This window comes from Bubalus bubalis, chromosome 3 (assembly GCF_019923935.1).
Source record: "Bubalus bubalis isolate 160015118507 breed Murrah chromosome 3, NDDB_SH_1, whole genome shotgun sequence".
In the NCBI taxonomy this organism is placed as follows: Eukaryota; Metazoa; Chordata; class Mammalia; order Artiodactyla; family Bovidae; genus Bubalus; species Bubalus bubalis.
Genome location: NC_059159.1, coordinates 13,378,682 through 13,402,709, shown reverse-complemented (window position 1 = coordinate 13,402,709; position 24,028 = coordinate 13,378,682). Strand labels below are relative to the sequence as shown.

Below are 24,028 nucleotides of genomic sequence, written 5' to 3'. Positions count from 1 at the left end.
CTTGAAGTTTTAGTAAAAACAGCTTTGAATCCCTGGTTTTGAAAGTGGGAAGGAGAAGGTCCAGGACTGCCTTAGGGTGCATGTGCCTGGCTGCTGAGGAACAGCCCTGGGTTTTGCTCACCTCTGTCCCTGTGCTGTGTCCACACACCAAAGTGTCTCCAGGTCGTGAGTGCACGAGCCCCTGAGATCTGATCCCTGTTGTCTGTGAGGCCTGACGCTATGCATTTCTATGCAGGTTCTATATTTGAGGTCTGACTGTTGCCACTTGGCCTTCATGAAGGAGAGAGCCGGTTCCTGGGACAGGGCTCAGGGCTCAGAGCGTGCACCCCATGAAATGTGTACTGAGTTAAGACAAAGGTTCAAAAACACACTTCCTTCAGATGGTTTCTCAAGGAGTTTGAAGGATTTTTCTTCATCCAGGATGAATTCTTTCTCTTCCAATAGCCCCTAATTTAAGCTCTGAATTTAATCTGCTGATTTTCTCCTTCTAAGAAACAAAGATCTGTATAGTCAAAGCTATGGTTTTTCCAGTAGTCATATATAGATGTGAGAGTTGGGCCATAAAGAAGGCTGAGAACCAAAGAATTGATGCTTTTGGACTGTAGTGCTGGAGAAGACTCTTGAGAGTCCCTTGGACTGCAAGGAGATCAAACCAGTCAATCCTAAAGGAAATCAACCCTAAATATTCATTGGAAGGACTGATCCTGAAGCTGAAGCTCCAATACTTTGGCCACCTGATGCGAAGAGGTGACTCACTGGAAAAAACCCTGATGCTGGGAAGGATTAGAAGGCAGGAGGAGAAGGGGATGACAGGGGACAAGATGGTTGGATGGCATCACCAACTCAATGGACATGAGTTTGAGTGAGGTCCAGGAGATGGTGAAGGACAGGGAAGCCTGGCGTGCTGCAGGCCATTGCTTCGCAAAGAGTCAGACACCCCTGAGTGACTGAACAGCAACAACAACAAAGAGATGTACCCCTCGTGCTGTGTCTGACGGCCTAGCCCCACACACGTGACTAGGACTCTAGGACTTGGCTGTCCTGTGAACACACCTGCACGCTCCTCCTGAGAGCTTTTGTTGTCTTTTCATGGAATAAGTGATTTTCACAACCTTAAGTTTGATGTTGAGGATTCTTATTCCCTAAATTGTGATTGCACTTATATTGCTTACATTTAAACATTTTTAATATAAACATGTCCTTGAAATATGCCTGTAAGAAGATAAAAACAGCTGTCAGCTATGTCTTGAGAGTCCACGCCACTGCTTCTCAGGCTGAACGTTTCCAGAAGGCTGGACTTGAGGGAGGCTCAAAAGTGCCCAGCTGCTCCTTTATTGACAAATGGCCCTTCGGCCAAGGTAGCATCAAGGGAACCAGTGCGTGGCCTGGGGGCTGGTGTCGCCAACTCACCAGGGCTGCTAGAATCCTTGGGCCGGTTCCTCGTGGCCCAGAGTCTGTTCTGTGACCAGGAGGTCAGGGGTGGCGGTAGCTAGAGCAGCCTTTAGAAAGGAACCCACGTCCTCTACTCTGGCCCAGCAGCCAGCACTGCCTACCAGAAGCTGCTCCCAGTGCTCCCAGGTCCATCTGCAGTGTCTCAGAGGTCTGCTCTTCCCAGAAAACTCCCCTGCATGCTGACCAGGGCCTGTGGGTTTGTATGTGTCCTTGCCCTAGCCACCTCCCCGCTTCCCACAGGTGGACATTCCAGGCTTCCGGGGCCTTGGAACTGTCCGAATGGGACCAGGCTGCAGTATCAGTCCCTTTTTGGGTTGTGCCAGCGTATGATACTAGCTTGCCTGCAGACCTGCTCTATCCGTGGGTCCTAGGGGACCCCCATGATGCTGTGGGTACAGCTGAGGGAGAGGTTGGAGCCACAGGTGGGTGACCTGGGACCTCCACCCTCGTCTGCATAGCTATAGAGCCACTCAACCTCATGCTTCAGTGTGGTCTGAGAGTGCCCAGCTGCTGGTGGGCAGTGTGACCATGTGCCCCGGCCACATCACGTTGAATGGCCCACAGCTCTGTGTCACAGGGTTCTGGGGTTTGTGCTGTGACAGGCCCGTTGGGGCTGCCGGTCTCCATGTTGTTGACCACCACCAACTTCCTGCAGGGCTCTGCAGCCTGAGGGCCAGACAGCAGGCCTGTGCTTCTCCAGACCCCACTCTCAACGAGGGTCGGGGTAAACAGGACCCCAAGAGGACCAGGGAGACCTGCCCAGTCCTGTGCCTCTCTCTGCGTGGACCCTCACCTCAGAAAGGGAGACGTGGTGCCCAGACCTCTGGACCCGAAAGTCTTGCTCACCAGGTGCCACAGATGTCCTCAACAGGGTGGCCATTGCGGGAATGTCCAGCATGCAGAACACTGAAAGATGTGAAGACAGCAGAGAGGGTCCCTAGTGCTGACTTGCTGATGCAGCGTGTGAGCGAGACAAGTGCTTCTGCAGGGGTGTGTGGGACCAGCACCCCCATCCTTCAAGCCTCCGGGATGGCCCAATCTCTGCCTTTTCCTCAGAATGTGATACGGTGTTCGACTTCCACTCACCTGGCCCTTCTCTTACACGCGCCCCTAATCACATTCCGGGGAACCCGTGTGAGGGCTCGGCCAGGCACTGAGCCTGCGCTCTCTGGTTGCACCTTCAGGAACCCGGAAGTGGTCGCTGGTAGGGCCTGTGTGCGCACGAGCCCAGGTTATCACTGACCCATGGACCCTTACTCCTGTGGGCATGGTGGGCCTGGTGTCACCTGTGTCCTATGTCCAGCTGCCTCACATGATCGGTGTCACCTCCTAGCCTTACATCCTGCATCCTGAGTACATCGCCCTTGGCATCGCAGGTCCGTCCTCATGGGTGGGGCCTCTCCCTCAGCTGGCGGGTGAGAACTGGTCCAGGTCTGGAAACATTAGAGGTGATTTTCACATAACTGGAAATGACACACAGTTTCCAAACACTGAGAACATATTTTGCATTGAAAGAATTTTGTGTGAAGAATTTTGTAACCAGTGTTGACATTGTAGAGAGTGAGATACTTTTAGATATATTATTCCCCCCACTTTTTTGTGATTGGCTCACATGTGAAGTTACTTTTGGCGGTTCTCACTGGAAAAGATCAGTTTTCATTCCAATCCCAAAGAAAGGGAATGCCAAAGAAGTTCAAGCTACTGTATATTTGCGCTCATTTCACATGCTAGCAAGGTAAGGCTCAAAATCCCTCACGCTAGTCTTCAACAGTACGTGAACTGAGAACTTCCAGAGGTAAAAGCTGGGTTTAGAAAAGACAGAGGAACCAAAGATCAAATTGCCCACATCCGTTGGATAATAGAAAAAGCAAGGAAATTCCAGAAAACATCTACTTTTGCATCATTGACTACACTAAAGCCTTTGACTTTGTGGATCACAACAAACTGTGGGAAATTCTTAGAGATGAGAATACCAGACCACTTTACCTGCCTCCTGAGAAACCTATATACAGGTCAAGAAGCAACAGTTAGAACCAGACATGGAACAATGGACTGGTTCAAAATTGGGAAAGGAGTACATTAAGGCTGTATACTGTCACCCTGCTTATTTAACTTATATGCAGAGTACATCATGTGAAATGCCGGGCTGAATGAATCACAAGCCAGAATCAAGATTGCCAGGAAAAATATCAACAACCTCAGATATGCAGTGATACCATTCTAATGACAGAAAGCAAAGAGGAACTAAAAAGCCTTTTGATGAGGGTGAAAGAAGAAAGTGAAAAAGCTGGCTTAAAACTCAACATTCAAAAAACTAAGATCATGGCATCTGGTCCCATCAATTTATGGCAAATAGATAGAGAAGTTAGAAACAGTGACAGATTTTAAATTTTCCCAGGCTCCAAAATCACTACAGTGACTGCAACCATGAAGTTAAAAGATGCTTATTCCTTGGAAGAAAAGCTATGACAAACCTAGACAGCATATTAAAAAGCAGAGACATCACTACCAACAAAGGTCTGCATAGTCAAAGCTATGGTCTTTCCAGTAGTCATGTATTGATGTGAGAGTTGGACCATAAAGAAGGCTAAGCATCAAAGAATTGATGCTTTCAAATTGTGGTCTTGGAAAAGACTCCTGCGAGTCCCTTGGACTGCAAGGAGATCAAACCAGTTCATCGTAAAAGAAATCAACACTGAATATTCATTGGAAGGACTGATGCTGAAGCTGAAGCTCCAATACTTTGGCCACCAGCTGACTCATTGGAAAAGACCCTGATGCTGGGAAGGATTAAAGGCAGGAGGAGAAGGGGGCAACAGAGGATGAGATGGTTGGATGACATCACTGACTCAATGGACATGAATTTGAGCAAGGTCCAGGAGATGGTGAAGGACCGGGAATCCTAGCATGCTGCAGGCCATGGGGTCCCAAAGAGTTGAACACAAACGAGCAACCGAACAACGACATGTAAGTTCAAAGACCTTGAAATCTAGGCATATATAAGGAATTTGGGGAAAATAGAGGCCGTGTCAGTTTATCTTGTGAAGGTGAAAGTCACTCAGTTGTGTCCAACTCTTTGTGACCCCATGGACTATACAGTCCATGGCATTCTCCAGGCTAGAATACCTTTCCCTTCTCCAGGGGATCTTCCCAACCCAGGGATCAAACCCAGGTCTCCCACATTGCAGGCGGAGTCTTTACTGTGTGCAATACAGTAAAGCTTATCTTAATCTTCCAGTTTATCTTAATCTTAATTTAAACACATTGTCTTGTTCGAGGTTCGAGGTTAGGCTTTTCTCGCTAAGCTTGTGTTAAGTGCACTGGATACTCTTCCAACAAAGGAGAAGCTTTTCTCCCAGCAGTGGTGCAGCTGTGCTTCCTCCCGCATCACAGGTCTGCAGTGAGACCAGGGATTCAGAGCAGCCCTGCTGCACCAGACAAAACCAGCTTGAGAAGGGTTGTTACTGCAGAGCTGGGTTTTATGAAAGTCATGACCTACAAAAATCTTGATTTGCAGTTGCCAGTTGGTGGTTTTGTTGATTATATCATATAGTTTGTTTGGAAAGAATGAAATGAATGCTAAGTATATGTTTGTCCTTGGTCATTACTTCTTTAAGCCCATTTACAAGAAAGCCATTTGATTATGAGGGTGGCAGCTCCCATAAATTGTGCAGCTGCATATTCTCTGCAAAACTTCCGAGATGGTATAACAGGCGTTTCCCCACCCACCTACTGAGCATTGTGGAGCGGGGGTCCGCTCTGGGACAGGAGTTGGGTGGGGTCAGGGAAGCCGCTGTGTTTGCTCCGGGCCCCTCCCTGAGGGTCGCCTGTGATGGGCGGAGGTGGGAGCTCTGCATTCTCAGGAACATGGAGGCACTGAGGGTGAAGGTGCGGAGGAGGCAGGGAGCACCCTGCAGAGGTTCAGGGCGGCCCAGAGCTTTTCCAGCACTCGTGGGCAGGTCCTTCCCTGTGCTCTTGGACAGGGCGATGGCAGGACTTCCCTACATCCCGTATGTGAGTCTCCAGGGGGCTCGGGAGGAGTCCTCGGTGACCTGGCCTTTGCCCACCCGGCCTGGTGGGAACATGAGGCGGGAGGCAGGCACTGTGGGCCAGTCTCCATCTTCAGGTGACACCAGGGCAGTCATCTCCCCTCTGCGCAGTGCAGCCTCTTCCTGCCCTGTGGGTGTGGCCACTGTGACCTCTGTCCACAGAGAGGCACTGACTTGGTCAGGCTGAGTGTGTGCCCGGGAGCGGTGCCGGCGCAGCAGAGAGGGCACAGCTGTTTGAAGGGGCTGGGAAGGAGCTCACGCTGCACGAGGCTGGGAGGCGGGTGGGTCTGCTGTCAGCACCTAGAGCCCAGTAGGCGCCGCCTCACTCTGGCTCGGTCCTCACTGCACCTCGCACACAGTGGGCACCATCTGTGTACCCAGCAGAGGCTGGAAGAAGTGGGTGCAGATGGGGGCTTCACTTAGTCACACAGGACGGAGTCTGGTGGCCAGACCCCATGGTCCAGCTCTGCCTCACAGCACGAGAGACTGGCTGGGGAGCCCTCTGGCCTGCAGCGCCTGGGGATGGGTTTGCAGGTGGGCTTGGGGGCCTCTGTGTCCATGGCTGGCCCTGATGGAGCCTGGGGAGGGGGCGTGTTGCAGACCAGGCACCCATCTCTTGGTATTTGGGAGGTGGGGTGAGTTGGGAGGGGGAGAGGGTGACTGGGGGGCTGTGGGGAGGCTACAAGAGCCCTGCTGAAGATGGACCTGGTCCAGTGCCCGGGAGATTTGAGAGGCAGAGGCGATGAGGACACCTCACCTCCTACCATCCGGAGAAGTTTCTCGGGTTAAAAATCACAGTGATGGAGCGGTGTTCTTCCGCATTTGCCCCGTGTTGATGTAACTGCCGCACGTGGACAGCACATGTCTGTGTGTGTAGGTTTCGTGGAGCGTGGCCGCCCCACACCCCGTCATACCTGATACATCCCGCTCTTGATGAGTAAGCACGGGTGAGCCTCTCGGGAGCTAGGGGGGCGTTTGAATGGCCCTGTTCCCTGGTGGTGGTTGCTGCCCAGGTTGTTACACGTTGATCTGTAAGTCATGATTCAGAAAAGATTTTTGATGACAGTAAGCGTTTGGGAGTATGAAATAAGGAAAATAGTTCATCTAACTTAAAATAGTAAAGCACTGCCCCCATTCCTAAATGTACCCACTTTAAGTATTTTGAGGATTGGATCCATAAGGCAATTAGTTCTTAATGAAATCTAATTTTTGTTTATATTTTAGTCATCTTTAAACTATTGATGAACATAAATTAGGAACTAATTTCATAAATGTAGTTAATAAAATTTTATGCTCTATCCTTCCCCCCACCCCCAGCCCTTACTTTTCATCCTCAGGCCGCGGTTCTGAGAGGCCTTGCGGGAGGGGCCCTCCAGCCACACCGTGAGGACAGTGGGTGGGGAGGGGGGCTGCCTTCCTCTCAGAATTCAAGGTGCAGGTCCTGGGCTCATTTTACAACTTCCTATTCAAGCTTGTTGTCTGGTTTGTTATGTGGGTTTGCAGTATCAGTTCTCATTTCCATGAAGAACTGAGGTTAGTGAAATTTAAAAAATTCAGTTTCTGGGACTTCTCAGATGGTCCCAGAAACTAAATTTTTTGATGGTCCAGTGGTGAAAACTCAATGCTCCCAATGCAGGGAACCCAGGTTTGATCCCTGGTTGGGGAGCTAGATCCCACACGCAGCTAAAGATCCCATGAGCCACAACTAAGACCCAGCTCAGCCAAATAAATAAAAATAATTAATTTGTAAAGATAAATTAAAAAATTCAGTTCCTCAGTAAGAGCTTGCATGTGGGCACTGATCCCAGCAACAGACAAGCCAAGCCACCTTGCAATGGCCCCCTTCCTAAATCAGCCACATGCCAGTCCCTTCCCCCTTTTTCTTTTTCTTCTATTTTACTGACTTTTGCGTTTTATTACTATGTTCCTTCTGTACTTCATGTAATTGGTCTTCATCTTCTGGTTTGTGTTTTGCCTCGAGCCTCTCTCCTCCTGGTTCCCCCTTTCCGTGTTTGCCCTGGGATCCCACTTTACCTGTGCTGTTGCTCTATCCGCTACGCCTCTCTGTTTCGCTTGTTTTCAGTGGTCGGCTTCGGGCCATGTGCAGTGTGTACCTTACCCCTCACACTCTACCGCAGATAGATGGCAGAATCTCACGTGGAGCATAAGATCACAGAATCACATCCCATCACACAGTTTATGCTGTAAACCCCATGCTATTTGTTTTTCTTTTTACCAAAATCAACTGTCTTATAAAGAGGTTACACATGGCAAAATGTCTTCTGCTTTTACACACGTTTACCATAACTGCCACTTACCATTCCTTGTTATCAGTCAGATCGTCTTCTTTTCCCCAAAGAGCTTCCTTCGTCTCTTTTGGTAATTTAACTCTTCTTGTGATGAATTATTTTGGCTTTTGTTTTTCTGAAAAAGTCTCTTTTGCTTTAATTTTTGAAAGCTATAGCAGCTGGCTAATGAATTCTAGGTTGAAGTCCTTTCTTTCTTTAAAGATGCCTCTCCCTGGCCCTTCCCTGGTGGTCCAGTGGCTAAGACTCTGTGCTCCCAATGCAGGGGGCCTGGTTTTGAGCCCTGGTCAGGGAACTAGATCCCGCATGCCACAGCTAAGAGTTCGCATGTTGCAACTTAAAAACAGATCCTGCATGACGCAATGAAGATTGAAGATTATGCATGCCACATCTAAGACGAGGCTTAGCCAAATAAACACAAATAAAATATTTTTTTAAAAAGATCCCTCCCCCTTGTCTGGTTTCCACAGCTTCTGCCAAGAAGTCTGCTGCCTTCCTTATGTCTCTCTGTGTAATGGGTGTTTTTCTCTTGACTGCTTTTAAGATTTTTTCTTTAATATTAGTTTTTAGCACTTTGATTATGATGTACAAACCTGTTTTTTTTTTTTTTTTTTAAAGGTTGACTCTAATGAGGCTTTGTTGAATTTCTGGAATCTGTGGTTTTATAGCCTACATCAAATTTGGAAAAATTTTTGACCATTATTTCTTGAAGCGTTTTCTCAGTCTCCCACTCTTTGTGTTCGTTCAGCCTGTGCATACTGAGCACTGACTGTGTACGGACCCTGTGCTGGCGTGGTGTCCACAGCGGCCTGGCATGAAGGCAGGGCAGGCAGCTCAGGAGAGGAGCTCGGCGCCCTGCCGCAGGCGCCTCTGTTTATGGGTTGCCTTTGTCTGCCCTGTGGCCCAGGCCAGCATTCTTTTAAAAAGTGTTAACGCAAACAAAGGACTTCCCTGGTAGCTCAGATGGTAAAGAATCTGCCTGCAATGTAGGAGACCTGGGTTCAATCCCTGGGTCAGGGAGATCCCCTGGAGAAGGAAGTGGCAACCCCATTCCAGTATTCTTGCCTGGGAAACCCCATGGACAGAGGAGCCTGGCGGGCTACAGTCCATGGGGGTCACAAAGAGTGGGACACGACTGAATGTCCGACTTTCACTTTTCACTTTCACAAGGCAAACAAAATATCCTTTCATTCTTTGTAGACCAACACTCGCATTGATTGAAGCCTCCAAGAACAGCCAGCCTCTGAAGCTCCAGCTTCATTTCATGTCCTCCCAGCCCTGCTCCCTGTGAGACCCCACCCAGTGTGGTTCAGCCTTCCTCAGAGGCAGAGTGGGAGGCGTGGTTTGGGAAGGGGGCTCAGGTGTTCACTGTGGAAATAGCGTGAGTCAGCTCATGTCCCAGAAAGGCCATGTTCTCCTGCCCTCGGTCCGGCTAGAAGTGTGTCTCTCAGCGTGGGCTGGGCTGTGCTAGGCTGACCCTCCACCGCCAGCAGCTGTTCATGACACAGCAGTGTGGGGCCGGGGCCTGGCTGTTTATACAGAAGTTAAGCCTCTTCATCTTCATGTTTGGGAATACTTTTGAAACAGAGGGTTTCTATCTCACAGCTTTGATCCACATGTTTCCTTTTTTCTTCAAAACCTTTTCTGTTCAGCCATCAAATGCAAGCCAGTGTCAACGATACCAGAAAACAGATGGAATAGACAGTTAAAAATATATGCCTTGGTCACTTCAGTCCTGCAGCCTCGCACTGGGCAAGCTGCTCATTCAAGAGCTGTTCTGATTTGTAACTGTGTTTAGTATGTGCTTTTAGGAGAAATACATAAAAGGTTCAAAGAATTCAGTAATATGTAAAAAAAATACACACCTATGGCCAAGTGTGTTTTATCCTAATCAGGAAATGGATGAAAGACACTTCTCTGGAGGGTCAGGCAGATGAGAAATAAGCCCCCGAAAGGAGGTTCAGCCTCACGAGCCACTGGGGATGCGTGTTAAAAGTGCGAGTCACCGCATACACCTGTTGGAAAAGCTAGACCAAGACACATGGCGAGGACGCGGGGAAACTGGTCACACGTGCTGTTGTGGGGATGGAAGTGGTGCTCAGGGAATGAAACTACTGTACGCCCCGCAGTCACACTCCTGGGCGTTCATCCCAGAGAAACGAAGACTTCTGTTCACACAAAAGCCCCTACATGAGTGTAGCAGAATAATAGTAACAGCTTCAAACTGGAAATAGCCCAGGTGTCCTGTAGAGGGTTAAGCTGTGGAGTATTTTTCAGCCAAAAAAAAAAAAAAAGGGAACAAATCTCCAGGGAATCACCCAATTGCTAAAGGCTACACACAATGTGATTGCATTTTTGCAGCGTTCTTGAAAGAATTACTGCATTGAAGCAGCAGGTTTGTGGCCTCGAGCTAGCAGTGTGGGCACGGGGCAGGGCGGGTGGGGTGGGTGTGGGTGGTTGGGGGGGCGGGAAGCAGCCATAAAGGCACCAGGAGAGGCCCCTGTGGCCGTGGAAACGCCCAGTGTCCCTGAGCCCAGTGGAAGCCAAGTGATGGTTTTTCAAGATGTTACCATTAGAGGAAACCAAGTAATAATACACATGGGATCTGTGTGTGTTATTTCTTACTGCTACATGCAAATCTACCATTTCTCTCTCTCTGTCAAGAACAGATTAAAAAACCACAACAAACAAGGACCTACTGTATAGCACAGGGAACTCTACTCAGTATTCTATAATAACCTGTATGGGAAAAGAATCTGAAAATGAATGGAGATGTGTGTATGTATAACAGCATCACACAACACAACCACAGCAACAAAATTCAAGCAAAGCAGACAAAAACCTTCTGAAAACTCTTGAGTAGCATAACTGAATTAATATAAATTAATCACCATGTGTAAGTGTTGTGTATATTAGAGCAAGTTTTAAGAAACTCATGAGGTGACTTTTGTGCATTTCTCAATAAGGAGACTTAGGCAGTGACATAAGTCAGCCAGCCACCCTTGACCTTCCTCACTGTTACCTGATGGTCGGGAAGGTGGGGAAGACAAAGCCTGGGATCAGAGGTTAGTGTCATCTTCCAAGGTCAGCCAGCCTGTGAGAGCCTCATAGGACCCTCACCCAGGGGCAGGCTTTCTGCCATCCTCGGACACCCCAGCTGCCCTCCCCTGGCCAGAAAGGGGGAGAAAGGCCTCCTCCTGCGCTGCGAGGGGCTCCTCCCTCGGAAACCAGCCCATTCTCTGCGTCTGAGCCCTTGGGCTGCTGGTCTCTGAGCATCAGGACCCCTGATATCTGCGGGAGGGGCCAGCCTCCCTCCAAGGCTGCCTCACTGACGGGAGGGCTGGACCCTTTACCTCTGAGCAGTCTTAAGGGTGTTTAAATGCACTGCAAGCAGATACCCGAGGAGAGCATGCAGGGGGGCTTCCCTAGGTGTTGGGTGCTGGGAGTCAGCCTGCGAAGCTGTGGGGAGGGGATGGTGTCCATGGCCAGGAGGAGGCAGGGCCAGGTTCCAGAACCAAGAGCAGAAGGAGGGGTGAGAAGTAATCCGGCAGGGTACGGGAGAGGATTTAGATGGCAGCTAGCATGGATTCTTCCTGGGGCGGAGTGCCTGTCTGATGGCATCACGGTGGGGGCTGCTGTGGCAGCCTAGACAGAGGGAGCCGGCGGGGGCGATGGGCTGTTAGGGCTGCAGCTTTTGTTTATTTAGAAGCTGAATGGAGAAAGTTAGCAAAACACGGGGCTGCCCCCAAGGCTGCATGGCTTTAAGTCCTGTTTGTTATTGTTTCACAGATTATCGGTTGTCAAGTGACGAGGGAGCCCCCCAGTTCCACCGAGCGGTACACGCGGTGGATCAACCAGCTGGCGCCCGACCAGCTGCTCACCCAGGTATGTCTGCCGTCTGGGGATGGGAGGGAGTTTCTGTGCTCTCAGCACCTGTGCCTGCTGCCTCCTGGGTGCCAAGCACCGTCCTGGTAGGCGCTGCCTGGAGGAGGGGGAAGAGCGTTTCACAGGAGCCTGGCCTGGGAAGAGCTGGAGCCAGGAGGCAAGTGTGGAGGGTCTGGCTCAAGACCAGGGAGCAGGACCCATGCAGCCCGGTCACACGGGCTGAGGTGGATGGAGGCAGAGGGCAGGAGGTGGGGGCCTGGGCAGTGCTGAGCAGCTGCAGGGGTGGAGGTATCCAGGAAAGGTCTGAGTTTCTAGTGGAGCAGGGCCACCCCTGAGCAGAGCAGCTGGAGGGGGCCCGGGTCTGGGGAATGAGCTGAGATGCGCTGTGCAGGAGGTGGACCGGATGGGCAGGTAACAGAAGTCCACGGAGCTGGAAATGGGTGTAGGCTGAGGTCAGACTAGAAACCACGACAGGGCAGGGCGCTGGAGGAAGAGGTCAATAAGGGTCTCAAGGTCTCAGCCTGGGGGGTGTCCTAAAGTCCATGGGACGTCGAGGGAATCCTGCGAACTGACCACATGATGAGGTGTTAAGTGAGGATGAGAACCAAATATTCTCTCTTCGTCCAGCTTTGAAAACAAGCCACTGCCTCAACGTGTCAGCACCCACTTTAAGCTCTGTAGCAAGTTACCCCAAAACAGAGACCTAAAGTTGCCCTGGTCTCTTGGGGATGGGCCCAGGCCTGTTCTGTTTGCCTCCTGGTCTGGCCCTGGCTGCCCCACCGACAGCAGACGCTTCAGGCCCCATCTTGCTGGACAAGTCCTTCCCAGGACCTAATCCCCCAGGGCGGGAGAAATGTGTTCCTCAGGGGCTGGGCCACGTCAGAGTGGGGAGCAGCCCCCCAAAGCCCAACCAGGAAGAAGCTGTAGGAGGCGTGGAAACGTTCTCCTCGCAGTGAGGTGCTGGGGTCTGTCCCACATTGCGATTCCTTGCGATCCTGCTATATGATGAAGTGCTTTTTTCTAAACTCTGAGTTTTGAAAACTGAAATCTCAGTATAATGGAGTGATTTATAATGATAATCGGCTTCTGAAATTAGAGCCGCTTATAATTCTGGCATCAAGCGTTCTGTTTGCTGAACTCAAAGTGATGCTGAAGAAACCCTGAGAGTTGAATGGTGCCTGGGACCACCACGTCCCTCTTGTGGGCTATTTCACATAGTTCTCTGGATGATCTGAGTTCTTTACCCTTTCTTCTTTAGTTTTGGGTTTGCCTGTTGCTTCTGTTACCAAAGCTGCTTCACCAGCTTTTAGGTTCTGTGCCATTCATGCTGGTCCACACACATAAAAAGTTCTTTTGCATTTGGATTTACTTTTCCAAATGAACTTTTTAGAGATGACTATTCCAGGAGTGGCCCAGTGGCCGCGGGTGGTGCACTCAGAACAGCTGGTGATAATAGATGCACTAGTAACCGGGGAAGGTGGCGAGGGTGCCGGGAGGCTCAGTGGTTTTCCTGCTGCTACTCCAGCCGTGAGGGCAGGAGGAGAGCCAGCGTGCGTCTCCCAGGAGCCGGCAGGGTCTCTGGTAGTGGTGGGAGCACTTGGGTTGATGTTGACAGTCACGCAGGACAGGGGCAGCTCTGTCCTGTCTGCACTGGGCGGTCCTGGTTCACCCACAGCCACACTGAGCGCCTGGTTGTTGCAGAGCTGTTGGGAGGCTGTCCTTCCCCTCTGAGGGATGTGTGAGCTGGTGGAGCTCTGAGTCCACGGCAGCTTCAGGTCTCTGAAGAGGACGGAGTCTTCTATCCTCCAGGTTGTGACCTGAGCATCCAGAGTCAGGAAGCCGAGGGCTCTGGGCGCACACTTGCATCACCTTGCATCTCAGCTGGCATTTGGATATGAATTTGCAAACCATTACTGGTGCATGGAGAGTGAGCACCGGGCCTGGGACTCCTGGCGCCACCCCGGTCCTTCCGTCCGTGGAGCACGTCCAGCCCGCGGGTCACGGTTCTGGGATGTGCCTGCCCTTTTGCAGATGCTTTCCCAGCACACGCACTGCTGGTTTTAGAACCAAGAATCACAGCCACTTCAGCGGAGAGCTAGTAAGAGCTTTCATATCCTAACTGGGAAATTAAAATGTCCCATTGCGTGTGAGAGTGTTGGCCGGCGGTCAGCCCCAGGGTCCCCTGCTTTAGCGCCCTCAGATGTGGAACTCTGCACTTGCAAGGGGTCTCTGGACACGCTCATCTCAACCCTGAGCCTTCAAGGGTCGGTGAGTCAGTGGGGAGGTGGCCTCGTGAGAGAAACTGCTGAGTCGGCTTCTGCCGTGTGCTGGATTCTCTGGGAGAACCTGAGTCACGCGGAAACTATGTGACTGAATACTGAGGGTATAATTTACATGCAGCACACTCTCAGCCAGAATGACGAGTTCTGAGCCCAGGGCAGACTTAACTGTTAAGCGTCATAGAAATAATTAAGGGAGGATCTTCCTCAGCAGCGTTTCTCTTTAGGAAGTTAGGGGAAATTAAAGAATAAGGTTTCTCAGAGTGAAAGCAGGTATCTCTGTTTAAGCCATTTCTCAACTGTTACAGTCGCAGGAATCACCAGCACTCTTTAGGGTCTTTGTTCATAGTCTAAACTGAGTCACATTTGTGAGGTGGGGAGCAACGTACTTTGGTTTGATTTTTTGTTTTTAACTTTTTATTTTGTATTGAAGTATAGCCAATTCACAACATTGTGATAGTTCCAGGTAAACAGCAAAGGGGCTCGGTCATACTTACTGATTTGATATTTGTGTGTCTACTTGAATGTCTGATTAGATACCAAGGACAATGTTAAATCAGAGTTCAATTCAATTGCTCAGTCATGTCCGACTCTATGCAACCCCTTGGACTGCAGCATGCCAGTCCATCACCAACTCCCAGAGCTTGCTCAAACTCATGTCCATCGAGTCAGTGATGCCATCCAACCATCTCAGCCTCTGTCATCCCCTTCTCCTGCCTTCCATCTTGCCCAGCATCAGGGTCTTTTCCAATGAGTTCCAATAAACCAGAGTACCATAAAATTAATGTTCTGCTAATTCCAAACGTAGCCTGGACCAATGGCCTGGGGCCTGTGCCAGCCTGTGCCACCTGTTTCAGGCAGTGCCCACTTTACACCTTCAGTGAGAGGCTGTTCCCAACAGACCTGCACCTCCTGGATGGGGTTGTGGTGGGGAGAAGGGGAGGCAGGGCCAGACCACATCCCTGCCTCAGAGGCTGCCCCTGGAGGGTCCTGGCAGCTCCAAGGAGAGGTTGGGGGTCAGGGCAGCTTGCATGGGTAGCTGTGATCAGCTCTGGCTGCCTGGAGTAGGTGCTCAGGTTCACAGCGCAAGGAAGACAGCAGGTGTGGGTGTGAGATGCATCCCTCATCCCAGCCCCACCTGGTCCTCAGCCTCCACACCTGCTCCCAGCTCCCCTTGCTCCTCTCTCGGGGGTCTGTGCTTCCTTGGTGTCTTAGCCCACTCACACTGCCACGGCACATACAACAGACATCTGTTCCTCACAGTCTGGAGGCTGGACGTTCGAGGTCAAGGAGCGGCAGGTGGTTCCTCCTAAGGCCTCTTTCCTTGGCGTGCTGATGGTCGTCTCCTCCCTGAGCCCTCTCATGGCCCTCCTTCTCTGTGCTTACTCACTCCCAATGACTCTTGGATCAGGGCCCCACCCTTATGACCTCATTTAACCTTAATTACCTCTTCAAAAGCCTCATCTCTGAATACGGTTTCGGGGTGGGGGGTTAGGGCTGCAGTGGACTTTGGGGGACACAGTTCAATCCGTAGCATTTGGACACCCTCCCTGGCTCCTCCACAGCCCCCTGTGGTCCCCTTGGCCTGGGCCCACAGGACACAGTGGTATGTGGACAAGCGCTGCACCAAAGAGAATGGCCCGCCTCCTGTACAGCCTCTCCTCTCATTCATGGCCCCGTGTGTTCAACAGGGAGGGTGTCACCCAGCTACCATTTCCCTGCAGTATCTGAGCATCCTGAACATGAATGAGAAAAATGTACAGCCCACCTGTCAGTGCTAATGTACAAGCTCTCACTTTATCTAGCATCCAAGGACTCTAGACAAGCAAAATTTCTAGATGATTAAAGTTTACCTCTGCCTCCGTAAGTATAGTCTCTACCTAAACCAGTGCTCCCCAAACTTGTTTGATCATAAAATAGCTCAAGAACTTGAAAACAATGCAGATTCCTCATCTACTTCCATAGTTTCTGATTTAGTGGCTCTGGAAATGTGCATTTATAACACATGCCTGAATATTTTTGATGAAACTCTTTGAGAATATTATTCCTGCTTAGAAAAACTGCTTCCCTATAGATCGTAGAGTCATTTTACGAAGTCTGCCCAATTTAAACACTGCATTGACTCACATAAAAGTTTCAGAAATAGAGTCCTGTGTGCCCTTCACCCGGATCCCCATCCTTGATGTCTCACACCCATAGTATGGTGTTCAAACCAGAAGATGCATGTTGGTACAACCCTGCTCGGAGTGCACACATTCTTGCGGGGTGTGGAGTGTATGGAATTCCATCACACTTCTGCATCATCACAACCCCTGCCACAGTCAGGGTATGGAACTATCCTTCACCCCAGAGAAACTGACACCCCGGAGAAACTGACCCTGACAACACCTTATCTGTCCGCTTCACTGGAATCTTGTCATATGAGACAGTTACATTAATGGAACTGTGACTTTGTCATTCCACTTGATGCCTTGGAGATAACAATTCGTTCCTCTTGTTGCTGCAACATGCCGGTCGTGGGGCTGTTGCTAGAAGGGCTGCCGTGACCCTCATGGACAGGTTCCACTTCCTGAGATGAGCACAAGGGTTGGATTATGCGGCTGTGCTCCAACTGAAGCCCGTGCGAGGCTGCCCGAGCAGCTGCGCCGCCCCCTCCCAGCACTTGTGTTGTCAGGTTCCTGCAGGCCGCTCCAGCCTGTCTCATCAGTGCACTGCCTTGTGTTTCCCTAACGGGGCTTTTCATGATCTTTTGCCCATTTTCTTATTGGACTATTTGTTTTCTTACTGTTGGGTTTGAGTTTCCTTGTGGACAAAAGTCCTTTGTTGGGTGTCAGTTTTGCAAGTACTTTCTCCTCATCTATGGCTTTTCTTTCATCTACTTAACAGAGCCCTTCACAGAGTCCAAGTTTTTAATTCTGGTGAAGTTCAACTCATCTACTTTTTAAATAGATTGTGCTTTGGGTACCAATGTCTCAAGATGCTTTATGTAACCAATGGTCACAAAGATTTTCTCCTGAAGTTTTATAATTTTACATTTTACATTTAGAGCTATGATTCATTTTAAGTTGTTTTTTTGCAAAAGAACTGAGCTTTGGATCCAGGCTCTCCGTTCTTTCTTTCTTTCTTGCTTACAAATGTTCAAGTGCTTCTACACCATTTTTGTTGAGAATACTAGCTTCCTCATAGACTTGCTGTTGGACCTTGTCAGAGACAGGTTGGCTGTGCTTGTGTGGGTGTGTTTCCAGGCCATTCTGTGGTGTTGATCTGTCTATCACTCCATGGCCGCACTGTCCTGGTCACTGCAGCTATGGAGGAAGTTTGAGATCAGTTAGTCTGGGGCTTCCAACTTCATTCTTCTTTTTCAAAGTTTTGTTACTCTAGTTCTTTGCCTTTTCCTCTATGTGTTTTTTCAAACACTGAGCAGTTCTTCCATCCTGAGCAGACACTGAGTCAGTGTCCTACAGTTTCACTCAATTCTGACTCCATCTGCCTGGAGACAGTGTCAGACCCCACAGATTAAGAGCTCTGCCTCACGAGACTGCCTCACTTCAGCCCAGTCACAAGTCCAGGCTGTCACCTGACTGACTATAAATCAGGGTTCCCACCGACCCCCTCCTCTGTTGGTTAATTTGCTCCAGCCACTCACAGAACTCAGAGAAACATTCATTTACACTTACAGTTTACAATCATGGATACAATGAAAAAGGCAGGTGAACAGGTGCATGGAGAGGGGGTCCGAAGGGTCCTGAGCACAGGTGCTCTGTCCCTGAAGAACATGAATATCCACCCACATTGCGTAGGTGGGGAACCTTTCATGTATCACCCCCATCACTGCTGCCTAACCACCGTAACTCAGGGATGATGGTCCTCCTTCCTTCTATCCCAACCGCAGGCAGGTTCCGCTCTAGTCTGGCTCTAACCTGGATTCCCACTGAGATGTCTGGTGCCCAGCTCTTGCTGAGTTGACACAGCACAATCCAGCGTAGTAAGATTTCTTTTTAAGTGCAGGAGAGTAAATTAGCTAGGAATAACTTTGCTAGAACCAAAGATATGGGCAGTCAGATTAAAAGGGCCCTTGAGTATCTTGCCCAGGAGATGAGAAGACCTTGCCCAGGGAGAGAAGAATGGCAGGAACAAATTTGGTCTTGGATTTCTCAACAACTGCAGTGGAATCTGTAAAACACCAGGACACAGATTTCAGAATTCTCACAGAAATGATTTTGAATGTTGAATTCAAAGCCTAACCAAATTGTCAGTTGTGTGAATATACAACTAGGACTTTTTCATGTAAGGATTCAAAATCTTTGCTCCTGAAAAATATTTGTGTCCTTCTCAGAAATGTACTGGAAGACACTCCATAAAATTAAGAAGCAAATTGAAGAGGAAGAAGATAGAAGATCTAGGAAGCAGGTCTCTAACATGGGCCAGAAGAAGCCCAGGCAGGAGTGGGGAGACAGGAAAAGTGCTTCACACTCAAGGAGCATGTGTATTTCCACACTCAGGGAGAAAGGAAAACGAGGGAGAGGCAAGGAGGTGTGTGCGCCAGGAGATGTGACAGGGGTGAACACACGGAACCGGTTCCCAGTGCTTGAAGGGGGCTTCCTTGGCGGCTCAGTGGGTAGGAACCCTCCTGCCAGTGCAGGAGACACGAGCTTGATCCCTGGGTTGGGAAGACCCCCTGAGAAGGAAATGGAAACCCACTCCAGTATTCTTTCCTGGGAAATCACACGGACAGAGGAGCCTGGGGGGCTACAGTCCATGGGGTCACAAAAGGGTCAGACACTACTGAGCAACTAAACAAGTGCTTGAATGAAGGCGCAACAGCAAAGGAGCATAAAGGCGCCAAGAAGAACAGGGAAATAGAAACACATCAGTTGAGGCAGATTACCTCTCGAATGCAGAAGGAGAAACGCAGCAGCAGGAAGTACCTGTTTTTATTCTAATCTGGTACCTTTGACATCCCGACTGCACGCTCTGTGCCCTCGTCTCCGTCTCCCGAGGCTGCCGGGCTCACCCTGGGTCCCCAGCGGGTTATATCCAGCCTGGTACCTGGCGCAGCAGGCCGCTTGGGTGTGTGATGCTCTGGTTGTTCACAGAGGGGCCCAGGCCACCCTTTACTCTGGTCACCCCTCCCCTAACAAGAGCAGCCCCCAACCATCTCCTCTTACTTGCTATTGCACATACATTTTCTTTAAAAAAAATAGAAAAAGGAAAACTTTTTTAAAAATTAAAATATTCCAGGTCTACAAAAGTGCAGAGAATACATCATCCTACCCTCTTGCTGCAGTGAATGCCCTTGGGTGACCCCCTCGCTGCTGGGTCTCATGCGCAAGCCAGCCCCTCCTCTTTCCCTGGACAGTGTGCCCAGGCCCCCCTCTTCAGATTCTGCTGCTCACACCCATGAAGGTCCCAATGTGAGTGCTGGGTCCCAAGGCTGCGTGCTGTTCCTCACCCACAGGAGACCCTAGGGCCCAGGCAGCTTCAGTGTCTCCACTGCCAAATATTCACTGTCGACATCGCGTTCCTCAGTTTACACTCCGAGGCGGTCAGCTCCGCAGCCAGCAGCCCCACTCCAGGACATCTGCCTTGGTCACCAGCACCACCTCCCAGCTTCCTGACCCGACTTCCACCTCCCTTCCCCGGATGGGGCTGACCAAAGTGGGAACCTCGGTGATCTGTGTGGGAGCCACGTGATCCTTCTCTCTTGACCTGGGAAGAGTAAGAGAGTTTGATAGGATGCTGTTGAGCGGCTGAGAGTCAGGGTGGGGAGGCGGGGAGGCGGGTGTCTCCACCCTGGGGGAGGGCAGCAGGGCAGAGGCTTACCCTGTGGGGTCAGCGCTGCAGGGGAGCAGGGCGGGCGGGCCTGAGGTCCAGGGCTCAGGCCACACTGCAGGTCAACAGCAGCCCTGGTAAGAAAGCACTGGTGTCCTGCTCCCTGAGTCCTTGCTGGAATGGGTTCCCCCAACGGGTCGCTGCCCCAGAGGCCCCAGCCTCTGTCACCCCTCCAGCCAGTGCTCAGTTTCATTATTATTGGGAAAATGTGAGAGTTAGCAGCAGCTCCTGGACTCCAGGACCAACCATCTGTGTGACCCACGGGTTAGAAGATATTTAGCAGAACTAAATGAAGGTAACTTCAGCTAACTGAGAAGACAGGGTTTGCAGTGGACTTGGGGTCGCAGGGATTCTTGCCTGCCCATGGGGCCAGGCCTCCCATGAGCCTGCTCGCATCTGCTCTGTCATAGCTGCTTTGGAAGACCTTTCCTGTCATCCAAGCAGGGTCTCTACAACCAGGCTGTTTGAACCCACCCGGGTCACATATTCATTCAGCTCAGTGTGTCTTTCCCTTGAAATTTTGTCCTTCACATCTCAGTGGTGTTTACGTCATTCTAATCAGTTAACGTACATGAAATTTTAAAAGTACACATTTCAAAACAGATTAAGCTGTACCATTTTTATTCATTTTCTTCTTTAAAAGGAGTATCAGAATGTGGCATCTATGTTATACATAGTAGAGCCACAGTCCACTAGCAACTTTTACCACTGTTAGAAAAGTGGTTACTTACCCACTTTCTCTAAAACATACTATCGAGAAGGGAAACTTTGTATTAAAGTCTGTGTCTTTATTAAATCCAGAAGCCATAGGTTTTGGATTTCACATCAAAGTTTATTCTTGTTGCTATGTGGGTGTTAAAATGTCAGAATACTGGAAAATTTGTTATCTGTCTAAAGATAGTCTTCCAACAAATTAGAATTTAGAAATAAGGATAATAAACCACAGGAATCTGGAAATGAGTCATATAAACTTTGCTCTTTTTCTCTAAGAAGAATTCGTATCACTTCCTGGTAAGATATAACTAATGAGGTCTATAAATTTCATTAAATGCTTCATTTTCTTTAACTCAAGAGTTTCTCCTTTCTAAATAAAAACTGAGCTCATTGTAAGTCTATCATCTTTGATTTTGTATGTTTTAAGCACCAAAAGCGTTAAGAAGTGTCCATCCGAACCTATACCTTTTCACATGCTTTTCTTGAGAACCAAGGGTGGACTCATTCAGGACAAAGTATGGCCAGGAGCTTAGGGAATGTTTCGGTTTGTGCTGTAAACTCCCCGAGGCACACTGGAATCAGTTTTTAACTTGTATGAGCTGCGTAGAATGTCTTTTTGCAAAAGGTACTTTCGGTTGGTGGCAAAACGAGGGGAGAGTGCGAAAGCAAACTGCCAGGACCCAGAACAGTGTGACCCTGAGCCTTCTTCTGCTTCACAAAGTTCCAAGAAGCTAGATTATCTAAATCAGAAACTAGATTACTAGATTATAGAGGACATTTGGTGACACATCAGAACCAGAAGCCGCAGTGACAGTATGAGACAAAAATGGATGAAAGGGAATCTGCTATAAACTTGATGCCCCTGGGGAGTCACCATCTGCACTCTCACCTGTGTGCTCACCTCCCCTCACCTGTGTGCTCACCTCCCCTCACCTGTGTGCTCACCTCCCCCTCACCTGTGTGCTCACCTCCCCCTCACCTAGGTTCTCACTTCCCCCTTACCTGTGTGCTCACCTCCCCTCACCTGTGTGCTCACCTCCCCTCACCTAGGTGCTCACCTCCCCCTCACCTGTGTGCTCACCTCCCCTCACCTAGGTGCTTACTTCCCCCTTAACCTGTGTGCTCACCTACCCCCCACCTGTATGCTCACCTCCCGCTCACCTGTGTGTGTTCCTTCGTTTTCCTAATGAACTAATAGGCCATTCTGCTTCTCTTCAGCTGGGACCGTCCCCACCTGCACACATGACCTATGTTCACAGCAGGACACCTGCAGTGGCCTAGTGACCAGAAGCGTTGTGTCCCTTGTCCCCCCACCTGGGTCCTTCTGCCCCTTGAAAACTTGCCTTTTCTCATCCAGACATGAGCCAGAGGAGCTCATTGGTCCTCTGGGAACCACGGCCACTGCTGCTGCCTTTGTGTGGCAGGGGTTGCGGTTTGGCTCCACTGTGGAGAGGTTTGATCCTCCGGTTGGTTGTGAATCTGCTGTGTTTGGGAACAGACTGTGACTCATACTTGGGTATGAGAGCAGGGGTGCTGTTCGGCCCTGAGTTCCAGCTGCCACCTTCACTTCAGGTACCACTTGAGTTCAGGGGCTTCCGGTGTCTGCGTACTGAGTGAACGTCATCCTTGAAGGTCCAAGAAAATCACTGAGATGTGTCCTGAGGTTGCAGACAGGACCTGTTGTCTCAAACAGGTCTCATCCCGCAGAGGGTGCTGGCCTCATCTGTTCACAACAGCTTCTGGTCATCTAGGGAAAAACTCTTCTTTCACATGCTCACCCCTCCTCAAGTAAAGAGAGCTCTTCCCTGAAGACAAACTTTATGGTCCAGGGGGAGGCATGCAGTCCCCATAGAAATACAAAGTAGAGGCGAGGTGAAGAATGTACTTGTAAAAATATCACTGAAAACCAACTAAATGACTTCCCACATGCTGGAGACAAAGGCCACTCGCTGGGACCCCTGGACAGAGGGCAGTGGGTGGGCCAGGGCCCTCCTTGTGGGTGAGGAGGGCAGAGAGGGTCCAGCCACCTGGCACAGGTGGGAGAACAGGGGGCGAAGCCAGCTGCGTCTCTTCTTTGGGGGGATGGAGGGATGGAGGCAGGAGTGGGTGGGAGGGAACCGCTCCCCTTCAACCTGTGAGAAGCAGCCAAGACGCAGGTCCACACCCCGCCAGGTGTGCAGCTTCACCGGGCACCTCATGGGGCGCCTCTGAGCAGTTCGCTGGCGAGGTGCGTTTGTGTTCCCAGGTGGTGTGTGGTCAGCCACGAGGTCTGCCGCTGCCGCTGCTGCCCGTGGGTCAGCTCCCTCCTCGCGGCCCGAGCGCCCTCTGCTGGGGCTCTTGCACCCACACTGCACAGTCATCTGATAATTGCACTTCTGTCACTACAGAACAGGGATAGGACAGTCCCAGGGGAAAGGAAAGACCACCACGGCTCTTGTGTGTGTGTGTGTGTGTGAGTCATTTAATTGACTAAAGGGATGATCTGGAGCAAGCCAGCCCCCGCCCGGGAGCAGGAAGGTGATGGACCGAGCCAAGCCCACCCTGGTACTGGCTAGAATGTGCTGGTGAAACTCCTGGTCCCACGAATATGTGATTTATTCTTATCCTGGTCTCCTCATTAAGAAGGAAGCCATCTTGGGTGTCAGCTCTGTGTTGAGTGGCCGTTTCCACATGCGATTTATTGGAGGTAAAGAATGAAGATAAACTGCTCGTTGGAGTCAGATGTAGGCTGGTCTGGAGAATGACAGCAGGCGGGGACCCTTGAAGCAAACAGGGAGATTGTCCTCATAGTTCCTTTGCTGTAGCTCCCCGGGGGCTCAGATCCAGTGGAAAGCCAGCGTATTCTCAGGTGTGTCCAAGGCTTCATGTGAGTATTAAGGCACAGGCAGGACGCAACCCCTCAGCTGTTGCTAGTCTGAAATCATGGGTGGCTGTTGGAAGCGGGAACGAAAGAAAGCTTGAAAGAAACCATCATGACGAGCCAACTTCTCTTTGAATTTTGAAAATAATTGCCTTGTTCTGATGGGACCAAAAGAAGCGGCCGCCGAACTTGTACTTTCTTCTATCTTTTCTTTGTCCTGTTTTATGTTTTGTTCCCATTCTGCCTTCAGGCAGTGTAGGGTGGTGGCAGTGCCTGTGTCTGTCACAATTTCATGCCTTTTTCTTACTAAGTAATAATCCATCATATACCACGTTTTGTGTGTCCATTCATGTTTTGAGGGCCACTGGGTTATTTCCACCTTCTGGCTTTTGTGGCTAATGCTGCTGTGAACACTGCCCTACTCTGCTTCAGTCCCTGTTTCTGATTCTCTGGGGTATATACCCAGGAGTAGGATTGCAGGATAGTTACATGGTTAACATTTTGAAGAATGGCAGCCGCAGTGTTTTATATTCCCGCCAGCAATATAAGAGAGTTCCAGTTTCTCTACATCCTCGTCATTACTTACAGTTTTCTGGTTTCATTTTTTGTTTTTGTCTACTTTTTTATAGTAGCCATTTTCACAGGTATAAG

The 24,028-nt window shown here is 50.0% G+C and overlaps 1 protein-coding gene across 13 annotated transcripts in view; it reads left to right on the top strand.

The window, feature by feature from the left end:
- Positions 1-24,028, top strand: part of B3GNTL1 (UDP-GlcNAc:betaGal beta-1,3-N-acetylglucosaminyltransferase like 1) — a 130,291-nt gene that overhangs the window by 43,974 nt on the left and 62,289 nt on the right. For all 13 annotated transcript variants that reach the window (XM_044938750.1, XM_044938751.1, XM_044938752.1 and 10 more), the window contains exon 6: positions 11,597-11,692. In XM_044938750.1, the coding sequence (XP_044794685.1) occupies positions 11,597-11,692 (96 nt within the window). The remainder of the gene's footprint in view (positions 1-11,596; positions 11,693-24,028) is intronic.